Source organism: Corvus brachyrhynchos, unplaced genomic scaffold (assembly GCF_000691975.1).
Source record: "Corvus brachyrhynchos isolate BGI_N302 unplaced genomic scaffold, ASM69197v1 scaffold229, whole genome shotgun sequence".
Lineage (NCBI taxonomy): Eukaryota > Metazoa > Chordata > Aves > Passeriformes > Corvidae > Corvus > Corvus brachyrhynchos.
Genome location: NW_008240042.1, coordinates 1,337,912 through 1,362,858, shown reverse-complemented (window position 1 = coordinate 1,362,858; position 24,947 = coordinate 1,337,912). Strand labels below are relative to the sequence as shown.

Genomic DNA, 24,947 nt, shown 5'->3' with positions numbered 1-24,947 from the left:
TTCCCTAAATCAATATTTTTCTGAACTACTGCGAATGTTCTCTGTCATGCAAACAGTTAATTCTTCTGGTCTGTTTTTCTTAGGGAAAAACAAACAAACTCGTGTTCTGTGAAACATTCTGCCTAGAAAGTAAGGCATTGATCCAAACTGAAGAGGAGGAGGGTCAAATATCCTTAGAAACTTCTTCTTTCTTTCTGTAATTTTTTTGTGTGATATCACAATTTATTATGCAATTTTTAAAGGCCGTGGCTTTTTTTTTTCTTTGTTTGTTTCTGTGCCCAAAACTCTTGCCCTGGTAAAGGACAGAATGGACCTTTTTAATCTCTGGAATGACAATGCAGTATTTGTATGTCTTCTTGATCCCATATCCAGCCACATGAATTTTCAGGGTGCAATTTTGTGACATGCAAATGTATCATTTATTCCTAAATGCTGAGGAGTCTGTTATGGTCTTTGTTAGCAGACTTCAGTGATAACTTTCGATTTTTTTTTCATCTCTTTTTCCATTTGTTCACTTCTATTGCTTTGGCCAGTTAATGGAACCCCAAGCAGTCAGTTATCCACCCCAAAATCTACAAAGTCCTCCAGTTCTTCACCAACAAGTCCTGGCAGCTTTCGTGGACTTAAGGTAAGTACAGGAACTGTAAACCCCCTAAGTTCCATTATTCATTGACTGTATGACACTGGAGCTGAAGGAAAAATAAAAAATGAAAAGCTATAATTTTGGAGGGTAGCCTTGCTGGTATGATTTTTGCTCATAGGAAGTGGAGAATAGATCTGAAGTAAGATATTTCTGTTTTGTCTGGGTTGAACACTCAGCTTCGGAAAGGCAGAGTGTGGTGCTGGCTTGAATATGCCACTTTGTCCTCCAAATTTTCCATTGTTTTTTGGATGGCAGAAATCCTCCAAGCAATTTATATTCCTTCAGCCTATATAAACGTAGCACTGTCTTTTCAATACCTTATAGTCTTGTAGCATTGCCCAAGTTTCATCTAAAGCAGGCTTATTTCTCCTTGGCACACAGTTTCACCCCTCAATCCAGTCTCTTGCCTGAAAGCGTTTGAGGGCTCCCTTTGGGAGCAGCCTGATGTCTGGCAGATTTTTCTGTGTTGCACCAAGAGATTTCTCTTCCTCTCCCGCTTCAAAACTGGCTGCATTTGCAGTTCTTGGAGGCTGCTCTGTGCCTTTTGCTCAGTGAAATAAAAGGAACAGTCTGGAGCACAGTGGAGCATCTCATTGCTGCATTTGTGCAGCTGTCCTTACGAGGAGAATTTTCTTATGGAATTATCAATTGCAGCCTTTCTGGAAGCAGACTGGATGGTTTGCACTGATTATTCTGATCAAGTAATAGCTCCTATTGGTGAACACAGCATTTGTGAAGAGGCTGCATAATTCTGTGGAAAACTGTTTTCTCCGTTAAGAGACTGGCTAAAGGACGTGATTTGAATAGTGCTCAGATTTGGGTTTTGACATGCTAATTGTTATCAAGTCTTGTTTTGCAAGGAGTATGGCACTGGTTTCTGCCAGACTGCTGTGATAATTCTGACAAAGGATTTTGATACATTTAATTTATTTGTTTCATTTAGTTGTTTAATTGTTCGGTTTTTTATCAATTTTGAATTATATCTGTAGCTGTTTGGTTAAATAATTTTTAAGAGCTGTAATAGTTCTGACACAGAAAATTAGAACTCTGTGTCTCAAAAATCTCTCTGGACAGCTCCTCTATGGAGTTTACAGTAGAGGACACCAGAATCACTGGGCTTGATGCTCTCAGCTGGTCTGCACTATATTTAACGAATGCTCTTTTGTCTTTCTTTAATGAAATTACAAGTTTAGAAACGAGATCATTTGCCTTGGTTTTTTCCACCGCTGCTCTGTCTGCTTTTAGCTGATTAAAGCTCCATTAAAGGCAGAGAGAATTCTGATAGCAACAAGCAATTCTCACCAAAGTGGACACGTCCCCTTTCCCATTCACTTTCACTCAAGTAGGCTGCTGTACTTTTTCAATTTGGAGTTTAGCTGGTGCTGGAGATCAATGGGTTTTCGTGTCAAATAATTCACCCCCATATGACCAAAGAAAACGGCAAAACCAAATTAAGCGTCTCAGACCTGGTGTGCTACTGAGGTGTAGTGAGTACCTCTTGTTTTATTCCATTAGGATGCATCTGTTTAGCAGGATTGTCCCAGCTGTGCTCCTGAGACTAAAGATAGGGAAAGTTATCTGGTGAATCCAAGGGGGAATTCTGAAAGGATCAAGTGTGCTGTTCGGTTACACCTGTTTCTCGATTACGTGGTAGTAGTAAGGACTGGTTTGGGGTAGCAAAAAGCCACTAACAGGGGAGGCATGGTTTTATGCAAAACCAGATTCTTTTAAGAAACCACTATTTTATACCTTTTTGTAGAATTGGGGTTTTTTTGGTTAGTCTGATGAGAAGAACAGGGAAAGCAGGGAACAATTTTATTATTTGGAGATTATTGCTTTTCCTTATTGTTTTATAGTTCTTTGTTGCTAAGACTGCATTGCTGCACAGACAAGCAGTCTGGCTTCCTGCACTTACATAAAGAAGGTGTCATGACTACAGCTGAATGAAAATTTAGATATAAATACCATGTCAGTGATGGAATAAGGTGTATTTTAGAGTTTTCTGTGTTTGAGAGTTCAATATTTTGAGTGATTTATTGTGTACAAATCATGTATGTTTGTTTTTGTAGAGGGTGAAACAGCAGGACTTAATATAATGGTTTTGTATAACCTTGAAGCAGCAAAAAGGGAACAAATCAGGGTTGATGTTTCTATTTCCTGTAAAGAGCAGAGCATCAGAGTAGCTGCACTTGAACTGGACTTAAAAAACTTTTGTTTAAAAAGCCAGAGCAAAGTAAAATATTTTGCTATAGATTAGAACCTGGCTAACCTTTTTGTAGTTTGACAGTCAATGTAGAGCACAAGTGATAGTGCTAGTCATCAAGGCAGCCAACTTGCAAAAATACTGATTGCAGCAGCAATTTCTTCTCAGTCTCAGACACTGAGTCATATATTCTCTGAATGCCACTATTCCTTTGAAGAGACATCTCTTCATTCCCCAAGGATTCCTTCTGCTTCACAACACTTTGTTAGGAGTGGTGTGTTCAGGCACAGGAGATTCCTCTCAGGAAACATTCCTTGTGAACAGTTTTTCTTTAGAGGAAAGGGCCTTCTTTCTGTCCTTTTTAGCTCTTCCAACCAGAGTGCCCTTGTGCTATTAATTGTTCAGTACATGCAGTAAGTCCAGCATCCCAGGCTTGCAGAAGTGTTTTAAATAGTGGACTCAGAGGTTATATTGAAGTAAGGAATTAATGCTATGTCTTAATAATAGTAAACACAACAGAATTTCCCCACAAACCCAAATAAAAGCCTTCATTCCAGTAAATGACAAATACGGATACTATGCACCCAACACACTATATATTCTTATTCAGACTATTTATTTTTAATGTCCCAATATTAATCTGTAAGTAAGCATTTCACTTAGCGCAGAGGGTTTGTTTCAAGGTCAAGGTTTATTTATAAAAGTTAACAAGTATGGGCATGAAGTATATGACTACTCTGTACAGTGTTCTCTTGTGATCAAATGTGCTGAGTTTCTTATTTTTCTGTTAAATTCCCATGGAGATAAAATCTAGTGCATGAGTTAATAATAATGGTAATGGTGCATTTGGTGGCATGGGACAGCTGACCAAGAGGAGTCCTTTTGCTGTTCTGTAGGCAGTGGAAAGGTTTAACATTTTTCTTTGGTTCTCAGTGTGCATTTCTATGTAATGCTGTTAGGGGTGATTTGACTCTTAGCTCTTTCAGTACATCTGTTATTCTGCACACATTGTACCATAAAAATTGTCCAGAGACTAGATTAAATTTGGAAATTGGTGTAACTTTGGAAAGTGGTGTCATTACTTCCTTATGCTGACTTGGATTGCCTTGTTGTCTCCTCCTAAAATTAGGGACCACAAAGTCTTGCAATCTTTTTAAAAAGAAGATAAAATCATACAAATAAAGAGGCTTTACAGTTGAAGCCTTTGGTAGACTCACAATTATGCTAAATAGCTTTGTGTTTGAATTTGTCTGGGTATTACTTTTGCAATTGATGGACCAAATGACCAAAGTGAAAAGGCATTAGAACCTGATCCAACAAATAACTCTAAGTACTTGCTTAACTTTCAGCTATTGAGTAGTCCCTTTTACTTCACTGAGGATGTCAATGTACTTAAACATGTGCTTAAGTGATTTGAAGGATTAGTGCCTATCTTCATCAAGGTTTTTAATCTCTTCAGTGTTGTACATGTGAGCTTTGTGTGTAGTTTTATATAAAGATTATTTACACGTGATTATCCAGCCCAGGGGCCGTAGCAGTTCATAGAGGGATTCTTTAACTGATGCATTTGGTGAATTTGCAATTCATGTTTCAGGATTGCTTAAAAAAATACTAAGTTCCTGTGTTTACACATTATGTTACTATTAAACATTACAATAATAAATACTTACAACATCTCTATGAGATACTGATTATATAAGTAATATTTATGTTCAGAATGTCTTTCAACCCCTTCTTACTACAGCCTTTCAGGATGAATTACAATGACATAATCAAAGTGTCCCCAGATTTCAGAGAATACTTCTGCAAACAGTTAATTCACAGTTTCACTAAAAATACTCATACTCTACAGTTAGATTCATCACCATCCCAGGTAGCTGCTAAGGAGTTAGGTATTTCCTTCAATATGAAAAAAATCCCTAAATGTTTCTGCAAAGATTAGTGTCATGGGCAATCTGATACTGAGAGCAAAGGTTTGCCAACCAAGGTACCATTCCACTGCAAAAGAGTATGGGTTTCTATTTGTGGATCTTTCCTCACACTCTAATGGCATAAAAAATAAAATCTCACCAGCTGTGGAGTTGTGGCAGAACTAGGGTTAAACCTGCCATTTTAGATTCTGATCTAACACCTCAGCCACAATGGCAGCATTAATTTTATTTTATTTTTGTATTCATTTTAGCTTTTTTTCCTGTTAATGTTTGCTTCTTTCTTGCGGTAAGAAGGAATGTGCCCAGTCATGCTCTGCCCTGATTACAAGACTGGAGGAAGTTGGAAGTGTGGGCTAGATGTTCCCATGTATTGTCACTCTCTGAAAACCTAAAATAGATTACTAATATTTTGGGCTGATGACTAATACTTGGCCATGGTCTCTTCTGTTATCTCTGCTTCTTATTTCTTCATGCTTAAAGAAAATGTGACTGACTGGTTAAGAGACTGACTCATGATTTTGTACAAATGTCATTTAACCCAAATGTCCTTGTTCCTAATCCTTGTTAAACAGACAGATAACTCAGAAAGACAGCAGCATTAACATAACCTGGGTTTAAGTTATTAGCAAGGAGCAGAGTAGTAGCTGCCTGCTTGCTGTTTGATGCTACTTCTGTGCCAAATGCTGGTAAACTTCATTGTTTCAGGGGCTCTACAAAATTAAATTGTACAGCTTCTAGTTACTGTACCTTTAGCTGATTTGGCAGCTCAGCTGCCACTAGAAACTTAAGCATTCATTAGCATTTCATGAGCCTTTAGACAATATCCCTATCTGTCAGTTCAGTTCTTTCCCTGACAATAGTGTTAATGATTTAAAATATTCAGCAGTGTAACCACACAATGTCAGCTAAAACGCAAAATGCTGCATTTGCATTCCTGGTGTCCTGCAAAGCCATTTCAACAGACACCCAGCTTAAGGCAGAGAAGCATTTTAATCCTTCCTGTGGTGAGTGCTGAAAACTACCATAATAGCCCATGAAGACAACAAGATCTGGAACTTCACAGAACAGCAAGAAACGTTACGCAGAGGAGGGGGAATGATCTAAAATGTACTTTAATTTCATGCAGCATCCCTAGACATAACTGTAGTAGGAGAGCTTATAGGAGTGGTGCACAGAACACATCCAGTATATTTTACTATTTATGGCATTCATTCCTATGCCTCCATCCCTGTCCAGAATAAAAACTTACCGTTCTTTATGTCCCTGGGCAGTATGGCAGGATGACTTTAAGTAGCATCATAAAGATTCAGATCCAGTACCAATTAAGGTGTTAGTGCAGGAAAATCAGTTTTCTTCAGCTGTCTTGCTTCAAAATCCTTCAGATATTTGGTTTTTTACAGTGTCACAGTTACTAAAACTGCATCTGTCTGGATGCATATTAGACATCTAACTTGAAATGCTTGTAGGTGTCTTAAATCTCCACATCTATAATAACCTGAAATATAGCCCGGTAGATTGCTAAATAAATCTGATTATCATAGATGTACCTGGCCATCTACTCCAAAATGGTAGGTGCAGCTGAAAGGAACTTTCTTTGCTGTTTACTGAAATCTGTTCAACTGCTTATCTAAATAGCAATATTGGGGCTGAATCTTAAATTGGTGCAAGTGACAATGAGGCATTATGATGGTGATGAACTGTGAGAAAGCAAGAATGAAAAAGAGATGGGAGTAGAAAAGTAAACTGACTCTGTATAGATGTTTATAGTGGGTTTTTTTTAAACTTTGCTGCTTTTTTGTATGGCTCTTTCTTGTGATTACCATGAGAAATTAGAAGTTGTTGTGTACTTCCACAGATCTCCCCACATGGTGGATCTTCTTCCAACGTGAATGGTGTACCTGAATCACTCCGTTGCCAGAGTCCTGAAGGTAGGACACCAATAATTGCTGACAATCCTTGCCAAAATTTTGCTGTAGGTGACACTTGGTTTAGCGCTTTCAGATGGCTTCTGATGACTCCAAATCATTTTCTGTTTGGAAATATTTGTTGCCTTTTTGGAAAAACCTATATTGGAAAAATTGTCAGTGTGTTTTATACATCAAGGCTGTAAAGTTAGGAAATAAATTTGGTTAATAGTTTTTTGTCCGGGGTAGCGTATTTCTGGACCTTGCTCTTCAATAGTCACTGTTAAGGATTTGACTGATTTCGAACATGGCCTCCATTACCACCAGAAATGTGTTTGTGGCTGGATTGAAAGAGGAACCCTCCTCAGGAGAGCTCATTGTGCTTCAGGAAGAACCACTGACCTTTCAACTGACATTAGCTAAACTTAACCTTTCATTCCTCATCTCTTTAAAGAATGTCAATTATTTTAAAATATTTTTAAATTTCATGTTGGAGTTACGGTTTTTATTCAAAAATACTGAAATAAGCGTCTTTCAAAATTACTTGCATTTTGGATGTTTTAGCAGCACCTATGAGAACTTGAAGGAATTCAGCAGATAAAATTTTTGGGTCTTTTATATGCATTGTAGATGAATCCTATTTGCATTTTTGGTTTGCCTTTCCAAAAAGGAAAAAAAAGGTCAAAAAAGTAATTTGAGTTCAGAAAATTTTAGATGAAGAACTTCTAACTGCATTCATTACTTTTAGAATATGCCTATACAAAAATGATGTAGGAAGAGACTTATTTGTGTGTTCAAAGGTCAAATAACTTTGGGTTCATCTTGTTCTATCGCAAGGTTTTATCCCTTGCGATAAAACCAAGGGAATTGCAGTGAAGAAAACAGCTTACTTTTAAGTTTTGTTTTGCATTTGTGACTGTTTTGTATCTGTGGAGCCCATTGGGGATATATTGCATCCTGCTGATACTTCTCTTCAGCTTGCATTATGGACATTTTTTTTTTTTTTTTGCAGGCTTGAATGGAAACAAGTTCTCAGGGTCATCTACCATTCTTGAGAAGTACAAAGTGGGGAAGGTGATTGGTGATGGCAATTTTGCTGTTGTAAAGGAGTGTGTGGAACGGTGAGCAAGGAAACTGTTCACTCCTGCTGTTTATTGTACTGGATAAAGCCCTGTGCATTAACATAATTTCCTAGACAAATGTAATGAGATAAAAGCGAAGAGCAGTTGCAAAAATATGCACACACTTCAGGAGAAATAGGCACAGCAAAACATGCTTCCTATGTTTTCTTCTAGCAAAGGGATATGAGAGCAGCAGAGAACCATGGCTTTTTATCCCTCAAACTAAAGGAGGCATCACCTTCTCATGGTGCCTCTTAAGGAAACCCCTCAGCTCTTCAAGAAGTCTCTCACACTACAGATGGTTGTGGATGACAGGAAATTGTACGTGGCATCTAAACAGCGTTTGAGCGACCCCCCTTCTGCCTCAGCAATTCTGCTGCTGTGGTGTCCTCACTGCCTGTTGCTGGCATGATTTTTCACAGCTTTCAGCATTCTGTGGGTAGAGTACTCTTAAAGACATGCAGTTGTTGGCTATCAGCCTGTGCTGCTGGCTCCCTTGGGCTTGCTGCTTCTGTTTTGTGGTGTAGTGAGCAGCCAGACACTTTTCAAATGAACCCTTCAGTATGCCAGAGCCTGAAATGTCCTTGTGCCTGGTGCCCCATGGGGTAGTCAGGATACCCCTGCAGACCCATGCAGTGTTGCTGCTCTTCCTCTGTGAGCTTTGTGTCACACTTTGCTGCCAGTGCAAACATAACAGATGATTTGACTGTCACTTTCTCAGTGTATTTTTTTTAGAACCACCTTCTGCTATCTTCATCAACCTGAGAGTTATGTCAGTTTCTTAAATATTATGGGGAATCTCCAACTTGTACTCAAATACTAGGAAAACTCAGCAAATGACTGTGAAAAACATAAATGTTAGAGAAACATTCTATTATTTGATCCTGATCTGCGGATTTTAGTTAAATTGAAAGAAAGATAATTCTGAATGGAACTGAGAGCTGAGGTTAGATTAACAGGTCTGTAGTTCCCTGGGTCTTCCCTCATGCCCTTGGAAATGCAGTGTCAGCACATGGAAGGCCACTGCTCCCACCCTTGCAGTCCTCTGCCTCAGGAGACTGGGCAGCCCAACATCTATCAGTAGCACTAAAGACTGAGGCAAACAAAAAAAGCATTCTGTGCCTCTGCTTTATCTTAATCTCTGTTAGTCGGGTGACAGTCTTCAGCAAGTTCTAATGTTTTCTTTAGCGCTCCCTTTGCTCTTGACATACCTTAAAAAGCTTTGTCATGTGAATCAACACTGGCCAGTTCCAGCTCTAATGGGGCTTTGGCCTTTCCTGTCTTCTCCCTGCATGCACAAACCTCAGCTCTGTAATCTTGCTCCAAAGCCCCACCTTTCTTCCAAAGATACTCTTGAGCACCACAAGGAGTTCCCTGCTCAGCCAAGCTGGTTTTCTGCCACTTAATGTTTGGAAAAATTGATATCTCCCACAAGAACAAGGGCTACTGATCCAGTAACTTCTCATCATTACCCACAGAGAAATTCATCAGTGCTTACATCCCAACCAGGTGATGCAGTAGTAGATGCCCTCTACACCATCTCCTGCGTTTTCCACTGCCCTTATCCTCACCCAGAGGCTTTCATGAAAGATAGCAGATTAAAAACACAAGATAACATATTTATTTTCAGAAATACCATCTGTGCATTTTGGAAATCACTTAAGTCCCACTGGAAATGGGACAAGGGCTCCTAAATCACTGAATGTCATCTGTGCTTTTCGGAATGAGGAAACTGGACCAGAAAAACAACCCTCCAATTATAAAAATTTTTAAAAGGCACAGTTAATCTTCAATATCTAGTTTTTTATGTGATCAAATCTTTAGTGGAACATGATTAAATTAATTTTAGTAAAATAAGTATACAACAACACTTGCTAATAATAATGATGAAAGAGGAAATGCCAACCGTAAATGCTTCTCTTTTAATTCCTATTAATTATACGTAATTTCTAACAGTGTTGTGCTAAGAAGCCTTAGCTGTGGAGCCAGGATCCTATTACACAGCTACCAGCTGTGATGTTCTACAAAAAGAATAAGGTGGTCTTTTTTGTGCCTGGGTGTCTGTATGTAAAGACATGAGTCAACAGATGGGCACTGACAGCTCGAGAGAAGAACCCCAGAGACCTGTCAGACAGTGCTGGTGTATGATGTGCAGTGATATTAGCACACAAAGGGCGTGCATTATATCCACCTTTCTTTCTTGGGTGCTGTGGTAGAGGTAATTTCCAAGAGGGATTGGAAGTTGTTGGATGAATTGGCTTTGTGAGTGTTAACTCCTCTTGCTCCCAGCACGAGTGCTGAATGTTTGCTAAGGGGGTGTTGCTGGTTAATTGTTTGCAGGCTTTCTGATATAATTTGTGGTGTAAGGTACAAATTGTGATTTTTGATTTCCACACTGTATTCGTAGCAGATCTTATATCAGGTCTGTAACATGAGAGGGTGGCATTTCACAGATACCATTTAGATAAGGGCTTCTATCTAAGGACCAGATCAGGTTGTAACTATGACAACCTCGCAGATACAGCTGCACTTCCAGGGCAGAGATTCTTGCCTGCATTTTTTCAATAATGCATAAATGGAATGTTATGTGTTAATTCCGTTCTTTTTTCTGTAAGGTGCTGGTTTTGACCAGTTGTATCTAACGCCAAAAGCACAGTGAAAATCACCCTGGAAGTTTAAAAACATACCTGACTTTTGCTTTTGTATCTACATCCTGTTTTCCAGTGCTTTTCTGATGCACACTGGAGTCTATAGGCACAATGCAAAATAGCAGCAGCTTGGTCTTACAGCATTTTCATGGGATTTTTAATTCATCACTAATATAAGTTGTAGTTTCTTCTTTGTTTAAAAAAAATTACATTGTGTTTCTTTTTTTTCCTCTCATTTTCCCCCCTTCTGGAGAAATGGAGATTTTTATTGCTTAAAGGGATGAAAGACAAACAAGAGCTCCTTTCTGTGAGAGTATTTGCTGAAAACAGTAATCCTTTTTTATTTTGTATATGACCCACCCTGTTAAATGTCATGGGACTTTAGATGACTGCTGTAGAATTCCACAAAATACTGAAAGAAAAAATAATATACCAAAGCTCAAAATCGGCACCTAATAAATTCTACAGGATTTTTAACTAGCTGTAATGAACTATGGGATTTTAACTCTGTTGAATCCTGTTGAATTTCTCTACTAGGGTATCAATCTTCACACATGTATGTGTGTGATTTTATCTTCAAAGCCCAACAATTGAACACAGCTAAGTGGAAGGCTGAAGGCAAATTTTGCATGTTGCCTTAAAGAAGTGGCAGAGTTGTGCCAGGTCACAAAGAAGAAATTGCAGCTGGATCCTGGGATTAATACACCAAGGGAGCTGGGCTGTGGTAGTCAGGGAAACAGCAGGAACAAATGCTGCTGAGGAAACAAAAACAAAACCCAGGTCTGCTCTGTGAATTTTCCGTCAGCAACCTCCATGGGCCACAGCGCAGTGTTATGATGGTGTATTCACAGAAAATGCCACAATTTTTCTAATTAATGGCTTTTGTGCTTTTCTTGCTTAGATCCACAGGAAAGGAGTTTGCCCTGAAGATCATAGACAAGGCCAAGTGCTGTGGGAAGGTAGTGTACAACAATTTGCATGTGTACAGAAGCAGCACTAGCAGCTGCTCGTTAGTCATAAATGGTGGGTGTGTTTGGGTTTTCTGACTATTTTCAGAGTATCTCTTTAACAAGATGATAATGTATCCAAGAAGCAAATAATAAAAGCAGTGAGTGTTAGTCTACTAAATAATAGAGAAAAACCAAACTAATTGTTGTCTATTTTATTGGACTGACAAAAAACAATGCTAATATGCATCCAAAATATATTGGATGATTTTGATGTGTAAAATGTGAGTGAGGAAATTTGCAGCTATATGTTTATTTATGTAATACTCATCCCACTCTGCCTCTTATTTTTCTCTTTTTATGGCTGAATGTGCTCCTTTTATAAGCAGAACATGGGTTTGAAAATAAATTTTCACAACCATTTCTTTATGTAGTATCACCTTCCTGTAATAACAAAGATCTCTTGTGTTCCAAAAACTTTCTTTTTAATTCAAACTTTAAACAAAAAAGTCAAAAAATTGTCTCTTCAGCAGAACAGCATCTCATAATGAAAACAAATATCTGAGAGTATCAGACCTCTTCTTTCCCTTCATGCTTCCTGAGAATAGATATTTTTAAAAAGGGAGAAAAACTGCCTACTCTCTTTGTGTAGTAAGGAGCTGTGTGATGCTGTGATGACTTCTATTAGCAGAGGTCTTCAGACAGAATCATTTTATCTGTGCAGATTTTAAACCATGTACTAGGTGCTAGGAGATGAGGGTTTCATTTTACCTTGTATTCTTCAGGTTTATTTAGAAAACTTGGAAAAGAGTCATAAAAATGTGCAGCCACAAGAAAAAGTGCTAGGATTGCCTTTCTGAGATTAAAATGTTGCAATTTCTTCAGCTGTGGAAAGGGCGACCCAGTGTGTTTCGCTGCAAACAAAATTTTTGGATGATGTGTACAGCTTGCAACTTTAGATGGTTTTCATTACTTGTCTGAGTTAGCTGCTTAGGCATCATGAATTGGAATGGTCTAGAGACAGATAATGTATTTTACGCAGTAGAGTTTAGAGGAATTTTCTATTTATCATTCTCCTTGCTTTAAAACATACATTAAAAAAATATCAACCCTATGGATGCATAGTTGCCTGTTTTAAAAGGACCTGTATCTGCACAGCTGGAGACTGTTGGGAAGATGTTTATACCTCTTAGGGGAGTGGCAGAACCATCCTGAAAGAATTCCAACAAAGGAAATAATTAAATTTTGTTGCAGTGTATTCCTTCCTCACTCCAGCCCACCAGAAAACCACCCATCCAGCCAAATTCAGATGATTTAAGCGTTGCTCACTGCTCCTTGATCTTGGATGTTTGAAAATTCGAATCCAATTGACTGTTTTCCACAAGTGGCTTAAATGCTACTTACATAATAATGTCTCTGTAAATAAATCATTTTAATGTAGACTGAAGCATACATTGCACTATCCAGGAGAACACCATAACGAGTTTTGGACTTATTATTTTTTTACATGGCAAAATGTAGCAAGACAATGGGTTGGTTGGAAATAACTAACTACATATAACTCAGCATTTTTTGAGGGCAGATTTTTAAACAGTAGCTGAACAATATTTTGGAGCCTTTTAAAACAATATTGTTTAAGTATTACTTATGCCTGAGCCTTATTTAAAGCAGTTAACAATTTAGTCAAGTGAAACAAAGAAAGCACAGATAAAGCCATTGTGCCTTAGTTGTAATTAATGGGTGTAATAAATTGAGTATGTTAGCTGTACTTTAGGTTGAAAAAAGCTAAAGATTCTAGTTTTTGCTTGGACTCTCAATGTTAGTTTTGAATTTCCAGGCTTCCATCCCTAAGGCTTAGTATGCTGTGGCTATTCACGTCTGTCTGGTGATGAGATTCAGCATTGCGTTTAACAGAATTGCTTCCTGTTTGTCTGTTTTGTTTTTTCTCCAGAGCACTTTGCTTGGAGCAGGCATATGTTTGTTCAGAGTGACAATTGCTGCTCTTTCAAAGTGAATTTGAAAGGTGTGATGTTTAACCCGTGTGTGCCGCACCGTTCTCTCACCAAATGAGATGCACGTGTGGCATGTGGGTTCTGAGCTATGTAGCCACAGAAAGCTTTGGCAAAAGCACAATGCATCTGTAAATAACCCTGGAAAAAGAAGGTGAAGTGATGTAAGATCTCCAGTCACTGACTACGCACAGTGGATCACGTCTCCCCCTAATGCTCTGCTCACAAATGCATGAAGTGCATGCTCCTTATCAGTGCATTTGACATGGATGAGTTCCCAGTCCAGTGACATGATTTGTTACCTGCCAGGGTGGAAGGATACCCGTGTTTGATGCAAGCATTGTTGCTTATTTTGCAGAGAACCTAAATACAATATCTGTATTCCAATATTTATAAAGGAAAACTAAAATCATTCTTCACATAAAAGGGACACATAATTTTTTTTTTGCTCTCCAGTGTTAAAATGTTCTAGAAAACAAGACATTTGAAACTAATTTGCTCTCAAAAGCCATAACTTCCTCAGAAGCACAGGGAAGGGGAAATTAAACTCAGTCTGTGTGCTGTTAAGCTGTTGGAGTCACAACAATTTAACTGAACTATTACACATTTTGCAGATTGTAAATCTTGAACAGACATATAAAATGAACCAAAATCCATAACCAAAGCACTCAGAATATTTTTTTTCTTTAATATATTCTACAAATTTTTAAAAAATAAAGTCCTTGGATATAAATCCTAGGTAATCTGTCCTTGAGTAACCTACACTAAATGAGAGGTGAAGGCTGGAGGGGATCAAGAACATGTTAACTATTGATGAGGGGCGACAGGTTGCAAAGATCCAGCTTGGGGGCAGAAAGGTTCTGAACTTAATTTCACCTCATAATACCCACATAAGAATATAACCTGCATTTTCTGAACTGCTGTCATGTTCTGGGGTCTTTTTCGGAGATGCCCCGTTCATTACATGTGTGAATTATATTTTAAATTAAATGTGGTCAGTGATGAAATACAAGTTAAGACCTAGCAACTGAGAATAACCACCTGCTATATAAATTAATCAGCAAAAAGGGTGGTCACTGATCAAGTGATAGGAAAAGTGAATTGGCAAGTTCCTGTTTCAGATAAACTTCCATCCTCTTCTGAACAGGAGCACCTGATTGAAAATGAAGTGTCTATTCTGCGCCGAGTGAAGCATCCAAACATCATCATGCTCATAGAGGAGATGGACACCCCCACAGAGCTCTACCTGGTGATGGAGCTGGTCAAGGTAGGGCTCAGGGGGCTTTATTTGTCTTTTCTGAGTTCTCTGTGTTCGTGTGAAGTCTGAGCAGTATCTAGGAACGCTAAGATCTTGAGAGACATAATCATACAGGGTTTCAGTGGTAAACTGCATTTTTAAATCATAAAAATACACCCTTCAAGCAATTATATTAATGGGATTTCTCTCTCTTCAGCTGTAATTTGACTATTTACATAAGATTTGAAGTAATTTTACAATGTGTACAGTCTAGACAGAAGTGGATAGTGGGTTTTTTTTGTCATGCCTACAATATGCAGATAGTGATACGCGTTTACTAACAGAACACCTGCATTTATTTCACTATTCTCATTATTTAATAATTTGATTTAAAGAAATGAGCTCTCTGTAATTAATTTATTGAATAGATAAGACAAATAGTTTAAACTCAAGCGATTTTTATCCTGGAAAACCAAAACTCAAAAGATCTCACCTGTTTTGCTTATATCAAACAGATATAAATCACCAGAGAACAGATGCTGCTGTTGTACACGTACAGAGAAAACATAAATACTCATTTTGCTGTCGCCTTGTGAGCCAGATACACGAGTAGCATCAAGTTCTAGTCATGCATTCTCTTGTCTGAGTTCTGAACATGCACAGCAACACTGCACATCAGCTTGACTGAAATGTCAGATACAAATAACATACAGCAGAAGCAGCACTGCTCATTTTTTGAGCAGCACTTTTTATTTCTGACTGAAGAACTGTTACGGATTCAGGAGTCCCGTTTAGAATGTTGCCAGACTGGGAAACCTCTACAGAAAGTGTGTAGTTGTTGAATTCATAATTTGTGTAGCCTACTCATCTTTCCTCCTTTCTAGAAGTTATTTTTATATCCCATAGGCTTTTTGGGGTTTCAAGACAGTATTTTTAATGTTTTAATTCACCACCATCTTGGCCTGTATTTCCTGAATTGCTGCTTTTCTTCGGTGTGCATGGAAATGCTTGGAATGCCACCCACAGCTCAGACAGATCACTCCTACAGATGTATCCAGGGAAACCATCATGGAGACACCCACATGAAATTTGTTGCAATGACTGAAAATGCCGCATCAGTAACTCACTCACACGTTGTTGTGTATTCCCAGAGGAATAGGGCATCTGTAAACATAGCCTGACACATTCAGAAATCAGCTGGAGGTTCTGTACTTTGATGTATCTCAATCAGTGGATTCTTTTATGTTGGAATGGGCTTATCTTTTTTGTCCTCTTCAGCTATGTTTATTTGGTATTTCTTGCAATATCTGCAGAAATTTGAATTTGCTGAATATTTGTTAGTTTTGGTTTTGGTTTTTTTTTTTATTATTATTATTGGGCTAATTTATTTTAGACTTTACTCAAAATCAGGGCTGTTTTTCACTATGATAAAGGTATTATACTGATAAGATGAAGGAAAGGGAAGCTGTATGCCCCTACCTGTAGGTAATATGAGTGGTCAAAGTAGGAGGATCAATAGAAAAAAAAAATCCGTGATTTGCCCAAGCTCAGGCACCAGAAGCCTGGCGTACAGTTAAGACCCAAGTCCCAGTCTAGTATCTTGACAAGATGACAAGATCATCTTTCTGCAAAATAATTTTTTTTGCTATTTAACAGGAATTAGAGCATGTCTTTTGTGAAGGAAGATTTTACATGTTTGTTTAGCTTGTGGGTTTTTTAAACTAAATACCATCTTAATTATTTTTTAAACAGTGATCTTTTTCTTTTCCATTACGTAGGGAGGAGACCTATTTGATGCCATTACTTCATCTACAAAATACACAGAGAGAGATGGGAGTGCCATGGTCTACAATTTAGCCAGTGCTCTCAAATATCTTCATGGTCTCAACATTGTGCACAGAGACATCAAGCCAGAAAATCTTCTGGTACGTCCCATTTATTTTCCAGTATTTTCCCTTACTTTGTTCTCATTAATGCAAATGCTTGTGTATAAATGTCAAGGAGCACAGCAGAGAACAGCAGGCATATTAATTTAGAGTGAGTATGTGTGAAGTAAATCTTTTGCCATGGTATAGCAATCACCTTAATGCAGGAGAGCTGCGGCTCAAGCCTGTCCTTAGACCTATCTTTATTTACATTTTGATTGGCTGCTTTTTGGATAAGCAGGAGATTTCTCTCACAAAACAATGAATTTTAAAGCTATGTCAATGAATTATTTATCAGTTTGCAAGTGGGAGAAAGGTGGGCTGAGTGCCATTTCTTCCATTTCTTTGAACAATCCTATGGTTACCATCTGAAGCCAGTGGTTTTTTCCTTTCACTGTCATAGTAGGATCATCTTTCTGATGATTTACCAGTGTTCTGGCTGGGAATTAAACCTGTACATAGCTTTATTCTTTTCCTAGGCAACTGACTGCTTTTTCTTTCGGCAGAGACGTAAAATAACTGTGCTGAAAAGAATTCCCATGAAGTCTGCTTTGGGAACTACTTATGGCCCAGTCCACAGAGGGCGTTGTTCCCATTCTGTACACAGAATGGGATCAGCACGTGCTGTCCCCCTTATATGCAGAGGTTACACTTGTTCATTACATATTGGATATTAAGTGTTATGCACTGCATGAACAGGGCCATAATCTCCCCTGCTTGAGGCATTTCTTAAAGTCTTTTGTGGTGTTTTGTCAGTCCTGTTTAATGAGTTTGCATCGAGAGCAGGAGTCATGGCTTATTTTGAACTATTACAAGGACAGGGCTACAAGCTGAAAATATTTCCTAATTAACAGACAATTCTCTCTCCAGTAATTCCACTGACAGTGTTTAGCAATTTAAATAAACCCTCAAATAAATTAGATTGTTTAGCAAAAAGTAAGGGGGGGAGGCTTCTCCTGGAAAATGTAGTCACAGCAACATGGCACTTGGGAGAGAAAATGAAGGTGGAAGTCTCACATATTTTTAGTGCATCTCCAAACACAGACAGTCCAAAGAAATTTTAAGTTCTCATTAGTGATTGAATCAGTTATAAATAGGCACAAATGCCCTTTCTGCCTAGAAAGCCTAAAGAGATTACTCAACAGATGCAAATCTTACTCACTGTGATTGACAGCGGCAGAATGTTGAGATAACATCCTGGTATTGAATGCAAATGCAAATAATTCCTATCAACTGCTACCTGTTATTATAAGTAGTTAGGATTTTTGCACAGGGTCATCCAGCCTGTCTGGATGGGAATTACATTCCCTTTGGTAGTCATGCATTTAAAAAATGCAAACCCTAAGAGTAATAGCTGATATGAGGGTGTTTAAAAAGGAGAACAAGTGTTTCCATTACTGATATGAATTACACAGGGGAATGAAGAAAGATATTGCAGTGCTCAGTTGTTTGAGGAAGGCAAATAAATTCAGCCATTCTGGAGATTATGGGGTGCTCCATTCCAGAAACTAGATGCCTTTGAAATCATGTTAATATGAACATTTTACTTTGAGTGAAAGAGATGAATTTATTAGGAGGATGTTTCCTTTGTGTTGGTCTGGTGTGATTTACTCCTGCTATCATGCTTGTATACCACTTTTCTTTCTATCGAAATTCAGCTTCTTTCATCAATAAAATGACTCAGTGCTAGGCTCAGTGCGAGGTTATTTATGGGCCTTTTGGTAAGGTGCAGTTGGTCTGCACAGAAACCTAAACTGAACTTGCTCAGACCAAGCACAGGGAAGACATTTGCTGATGAAAGACCGAGTATGCTGACTAGATTTATGCTAAGTTAACAAGATGTTAAACAAATCTGATTGTAGCTGCCAGTCCCATTTTAAACTCTAGGTCCCAGTCAAATGAAAGTGGAGTATTATATTTTACTGAATATATTTAAAACTTCTCAACATTCAAGGATTGGCTTTTCTTTTCCCCCTCTAGTTGCTCAAGGCTGTGTCATGGTCTGACCTACATAGCTGGCAGACAGCTCCATTGAACACTTGCTCCAGCTGCAATCAATGGGAATAGCATTTTTCTTTCCCTCCAGGGCTGTGGAAATTCCTTTTTCCCATCTTCTTGGTGTGGCGATGATGATTTCCTGAAAAAATTAGAGGATATAAAAATGTAGATGTTCTTGTCCTCATTCTGTGTTAATTTCCCTGATTCTAGGTCTGTGAATATTCGGATGGAACCAAGTCTTTGAAGCTTGGAGACTTCGGACTGGCGACAGTGGTCGAAGGCCCTTTGTACACTGTCTGTGGGACACCCACCTATGTGGCTCCAGAAATCATTGCAGAGACAGGGTGAGCATGACACGGGCCTTGTAACCACTCATTTTTGGCAGGCAGCTCCTGACTGTTGTAAGATCTCAATGCTCCAATGGGCTGGCCTTCCATTGTTTGTAACCAAACCATCCATGGGCACCACTCCCAGTTCATCCAAGAGGCCAGTAGCCTTGTTCTCCCTGCTCCCAGAATTCACCTTTGCCTCCTCTCCCACCTCCCCAGGACCAGCTCTGGTGCAGCTCTGGTCCATTTGTTTGTGCTCCCTGCCTAACCTCACCATCCAGAGCCCATTGTACCACCTGTGACAGCTGCTTGGGGAAGAACAGACAGGCAAAACACAGTGTTTGCATTAGAAATGGAATAATTTATATTGGAAGAGGCTCCAGAGGTCACCTGTTCTCTGGGCAGCTCTAATTAGATCACATTGATTCAAGTGACCCTGTTTGGGTGACACATCCTCTTTGATAATAATTGAACAAGCCCATTATTTTGTATTTAACAGGTCATTGTGTAAATACAAAAAAAAGTTGTGTAAAATGGTAGGTTTTCACAAATGGTAGATTTTCACAAGTCCTCTCTCCTTTTACACCTACTAGAGCTCCATTCCATGCTCTAGCTGACTCTTGCCATGGCTGTGAACACTCTGAATTTCCTGATGGGGGGAGGTTTTGTTGTGTTGTTCCACTCCTTGTTCAGTGCATTTGTCGCATTGAGAAACATTTCACAGCTGCAGTGAGCTCCGGTGTCAAAGGGCACCTCATCTGTGTGTTTGAGATTTTGACAAACTGAATCCATTGAATAGGGGAAAAGACCTCTTTCTGACCTCCAGTGTTTTAATTTCTGTGCTTTAAAAGAAAAGAGCAGTTCTTTTTCCCTGTGTTACTCACTGGAGAGGCTAGAGAATTGGTGTGTCTAGTTGCTTAGCAACACATGATAACCTTAGAGATAGTTACTTCACTGTAGGGATTGAGAAGGCACATCCTTGTCTTTTATCATTAATAATTCTGGATTGGGAAACCTGGATACTGACTTGGATTTGAGTATATTCAGAAGACCCTGGAGAGCCTTGAGGCTTATGGTTGAGGAAAAAAAAAATAAATTATAGAATCATGGTTTCCTAAAGACTGTAATGGTGTGAAGAAAAAGATGCTCAGGTATAAAATACATTACCACATCAGCAGCAGGTAACTCAGCACAGATTCTCACATAATCCTGTCAGTGTCACTTATTTTTGATTGGAATGACTTTTTGTTGTTAATTCAGCACAAGTAACACAGCCTTGTTTTCTCAGGTATGGCCTAAAGGTGGATATTTGGGCTGCAGGTGTGATCACCTACATCCTGTTATGTGGATTCCCACCTTTTCGCAGGTGAGTGGCAAAGGGAAAACCAGCAAAACCAATCAAGTTCCTTCAGAGCAAGTCTGACCTTTCTCCCTGAAGGAGGCATCATCCCTGGAGGAGGAAAAAAGGTGGATTAGATGGACACGTTTTCCTCACAGTTTTGTTCATTTCTTTAAGCGGTTTTCACTCGTCCCTCATTTTAGTTTTTGGGATCAATTTATTCATTTATTTTTCTAGGGGGGCAGCTGCTTTGGTGCCATGCGGGGGGTGTGAGGGCAGAGCCGCTTTTCCTTTTGTCTCCACGCGCATCGCAGCTCCGCGATCCACGGGCACGCGCTGCCCTCTGCCGTTGGCGTCGGGACGCGGCAGCTCCCGGAGAGCGGGGGAAAAGGCTGGGCGGTGGTAAACCGGGAGAGGGGGAAAATGTCCTTATCCTGCCTTTTTAACCTTGTTCGTCCTTTTGAGAAGCGTCAAACGAGCGGTGGGGTTTGCAAACATCACTTTTGGTACTCACGGTCACACCGTGTATGAGTTCTACTGCAAATCAAATGGTTTCTTTTTTTTGCCAGAGAATGAGAAGGAATTGGCCCATTTTAATAGGGAATTCTCCTCCTAACATATAAATTACTAATGCAGGGCCTGTTTGTTCATTTTTATAACAAAATACTTAGGTTTTAACTAAATCATCAGACTGAACGAAAATATTTTGCAAAGAATTACAATATAAATATTATTGATGGAAAAACATTAGTTCACGTATTTGGGTTTTTCATGTTGTTAGTTCATGTTTAAAGCTGAAAATCTGTTTTGAAAGATAATTAGACAAGCAAATGGATTCTTTGATTAGAGTTTGGGGGTAGGGCACAGAGAATGTCTATATCATGCTACTAGAACCAGGTCATAACTGAGGTTAATAGATATTTATTTCCAACCCACCTCGAGCTAAATTGTTCTTTACAGAAATAGGTTGAGTGGATGTTCACTCTGACTATGGCCAGTTGAAAGAAGTTGAAAAACAAAAATCCCATTCCCATTAATCTGTGAATACTCATGATACTAGGTTTTGGATACAAAAGTGCTTATCCTTTCCTTTTCAGCAGCCTGCCAGTACTGACTACATTAAATGTATCCTGTGTTTTCCATATGTCCTCCTTGGATTTTGAAAATTCTTCTGTTTTGATAGTTTCAAAGATGAGGCTCATTTCACTACACTTCTTCCCTCTACCACGTGTTTTCTGTAGCAGGTCCTTTAGAACTGGGCTGGCAAGTGACCGACTTTTCAATCCCCTTTCCTGTTCCCCTTTCCTGTGTGCTAACTACGCAGTCCCTATTCCAGTGGAAAAGTTACCTCAGTGTGTTGGCTTTTCTGTTGTCATCACTTCTGACAGAGTAGCTATGACAAACAGCTCAGAAGAGCTCTCACTGTGTAAACTTGCAAATTACTCATTTCTAGTAATTATCAACACAATTTCTGTTCCATCCCCAAATCAAGTTAAAATTCCCATGACAAATTGGCTTCCATCTCAGGGTGTTTTTTGTTACTGCTGTTTTACAGTGAAAACAACCTTCAGGAAGACCTCTTTGATCAGATACTTGTTGGGAAGCTGGAATTTCCCTCTCCCTACTGGGATAACATCACTGATTCAGCAAAGGTACTGATATTTTTTCCAACCTGAAACAGCATTTCTGACAAGCCCCCGTGCAGCCTGTGCTCGGTTGGGAAGGCAGCCTGGAAGATCCAGAGAAGCCTCTTCCCCAGTGCCCCAGCTGCCTTTTTAGTTGGTTTAGCTGAACAGTGCTTGATGAAAGCTCAGGTGTTTCAGGCTGTCATGTTCTGTCTGAGCAAGGGTAGCAAAATGCCAACTCCATTCAGGGAACACCACATAATATTCAGTTCACTTCATGATGCACTTCACAGCATGTTCAGTGCTTCAGCTGCAAAATAAATGTGTCTCTGAATTTTTCCCTCCTATCACTCTTTAAAAAAGAAAAATTATTGCTCTGTGGACTGGACGCAGTTGGCATTTCTTCCTATTTTTTTGAGGCATTTATGAGAGCTTTTCAAGAGGTGCAGCCATTGCTAATTGCCATTGCCAGCAATTCTTGTGTGGTCACTGCAGTTTTGTTTAAAATGATTGTGCCTGTAGGACAAAGGTTCCAAGTTGTAAGCCCCACTTCTCAGGTTAATTCACTAAAGTGCTCTGAATAATATCTGAGGACTCACTAGCAAGTGGAGATGGTTTGTTTATCCAGCCAATGAGAAGTTGAATTTTTTATGTATTTTTCTGCATTTCCCAATGGGTGTTTATCCATTTCCCAAGCCCCAGTCACCTCACACATTTCCGGACATGCATTCTGAACAAACAAAGTCCTCAGGCTTGGGATCTCTCATTTCAGATTTCCACAGACTAAATAACTTGGCTGGTTGGGAAACCTCTCAGTTAGGTATGTTATTATCTGCCTGAAGAAGCCATTTCCCAAAAGTGAAGCAATGGACAGTCTCCTTGAAATAATCTTGATGAGAGTATGAAGACTGATAATTTGGAGGCTATAAAAGATTTTTTTTGGGGGGTGAGGGTGGAGAGAGGGCTTGGCTCAGTGTCTTTTATTCTTCTGGAGCAACACAGAAGAGAACAGTTTTCAAATAATTTCATAGTTTCTTGCCTTTCAGATGCAGATTCTTGTCTCTGATTTGTGTTTTTTATGTAATGTTACTGTGTGCATGTGCACTGACCAGAGAGGATCTCATCTCTCCCAGGTCTGTGTTTGTTCTGGTCATCAGAATGAATATATAGAGAACAAAGTGGAACATTAGAGCTGATTTTTTTAACATTTCTTTTTCATTTGGTTTCAAAAGGCTCAGTGCAACATGAGTACAATGAGGAGGTTGATCTGAAATATGCTGCCTGGCAGACTCTTAATCCTAAAGAGCAAATATTTTGTTCCATTCACGTCACACTGGTATCACTGGTTCTGGTATCAGCTGGGGTTGCACCATACTTGGCACAACAGTATTTTCAGTTTCAATATCCTTTCCCACTCTTCTTTTTCTTTCTTTTTCAATGAAGGAGTTAATTAGCCTGATGCTACATGTGAATGCTGAAGCCCGGTACACAGCAGCACAGATCCTAAGCCATCCCTGGGTGTCAGTAAGTAAATCACATTTCACTTGTCTCTAATTTGACATTAAACCTGTAAATCTAACCATTAACTTGTAGTGTTCAGAAGCAGCAGTACAATTAGCAAATGTAACACCTAATTTACCATAGACACTAAGCTGATGCCTGTCAAGTCCTCCATCTCTTCAGGCAGCAGCAAAGGGGAACACCAAAGTGCATTGCTTATTGATTTAAAATCAATTAATTATTAATAAGTACTAGGTTTACATGGACACAGTCAATGCTTATTTTCAGGCATGTTTTAAAAGACAGACTGAATATGATCTGTGGAGTTCCCTGACACAAGAGAAGACAACTATTAACAAGTGTATCTATGGATAACAGCTCCTCTAAAACATATTTATGGTACTTTATAACACTTCCAGACTTAGGACATGATGGGCCATTTAAAGTGGTGATTTGAAAGAAATCCAAGTGACAAGTTGGCTTTTTATTCTTAACACTATTTCAAGCATGTTATTTTTAACTTGCTTGAATCAAACCTGCAGCTTATAATTGTGGGACAAATCAATGCATTAGACGTGCCACATGTCATTTTAAGTAATAGAAGGTCATTCATAAAAGAGTGAGTGATTGCTCTGTTCCCTTCCTCTGGAATTCTCTCTCATGTAGCAGAGTGTTGAAGTGCCTATCTGAATATTTACTATGCATTAAAAAGCAGAAAGTACCTGATGATGATGAAGAAAAACTTGGTTTTTTTCCTAACTGGAATACTGTGTTCCTTCTTCTACAGGATGATGCTTCCCAGGAGAATAATATGCAAGCTGAAGTAACAGGTAAACTGAAGCAGCACTTTAATAACACCCTACCCAAGCAAAATAACACATCTGCTGGGGTTTCTGTCATCATGGTAAGAGAAATGAACATTTTTATACATTGATAGTATACTTTGCATATTTTCCTAACAGTGCTCTATGAGCATGTGTGGTGCAAGAATAGCAAACCCAAAACTAGAATAGTCTCTAATTCTAGTCTTTATTGCTGGATAATGTGGATTGTCTTATCATTGCTTGAGAGCAACCAAGTCTATCACAGTGTGCCACCTGAGATAAAAACCAGCTTTCAAACAGAAACCTGTGAATACTAAGTTAGGTGTATGTTAAAATGAAGTTTATTAACAATTTGAAATCTTTCTTTATAAAAACTGTGATTTTTTTTTTTTTTTTTTTAAATCATACAGCCCACTTCGTTAGTTAAGTAGGCTTTTCCTCTGTGCCTGACCAAGTATTGTTTGATCTTGAGCACACTGTTGTTCAACACTACATGTGCCAGGAACCCAGGCTCCATTTCAGAAACTTCTTTCTTTCTGATCTCACTGTGGCCCGTCCTTGTCTGATGCAAGGATAGACACTGCACACCGAGAGTATCTTCAGTAACTTAAAGAAAATTACATAACAGGGATTTCCACCCTCACCCTCCCATTATTATTAATCACTCTCAAAGCCCAGCCCACTTATGTTAACAAAGAATTGTTTTAATCATCTGAGAGTCAGTAAATTGAAATAAAATGTTTCTGCCTATGTCTATGTCTTTG

At 38.9% G+C, this 24,947-nt stretch overlaps 1 protein-coding gene across 1 annotated transcript in view; it reads left to right on the top strand.

The window, feature by feature from the left end:
* The window catches only part of DCLK2 (doublecortin like kinase 2), a 91,626-nt gene that overhangs the window by 62,457 nt on the left and 4,222 nt on the right, over positions 1-24,947 (top strand). The window contains exons 8-18 of the mRNA XM_008641340.2: positions 534-628; positions 6,633-6,705; positions 7,694-7,802; positions 11,352-11,409; positions 14,554-14,673; positions 16,422-16,568; positions 18,777-18,910; positions 20,184-20,261; positions 21,790-21,886; positions 23,303-23,383; positions 24,147-24,263. Of these exons, the coding sequence (XP_008639562.1) occupies positions 534-628; positions 6,633-6,705; positions 7,694-7,802; positions 11,352-11,409; positions 14,554-14,673; positions 16,422-16,568; positions 18,777-18,910; positions 20,184-20,261; positions 21,790-21,886; positions 23,303-23,383; positions 24,147-24,263 (1,109 nt within the window). The remainder of the gene's footprint in view (positions 1-533; positions 629-6,632; positions 6,706-7,693; positions 7,803-11,351; positions 11,410-14,553; positions 14,674-16,421; positions 16,569-18,776; positions 18,911-20,183; positions 20,262-21,789; positions 21,887-23,302; positions 23,384-24,146; positions 24,264-24,947) is intronic.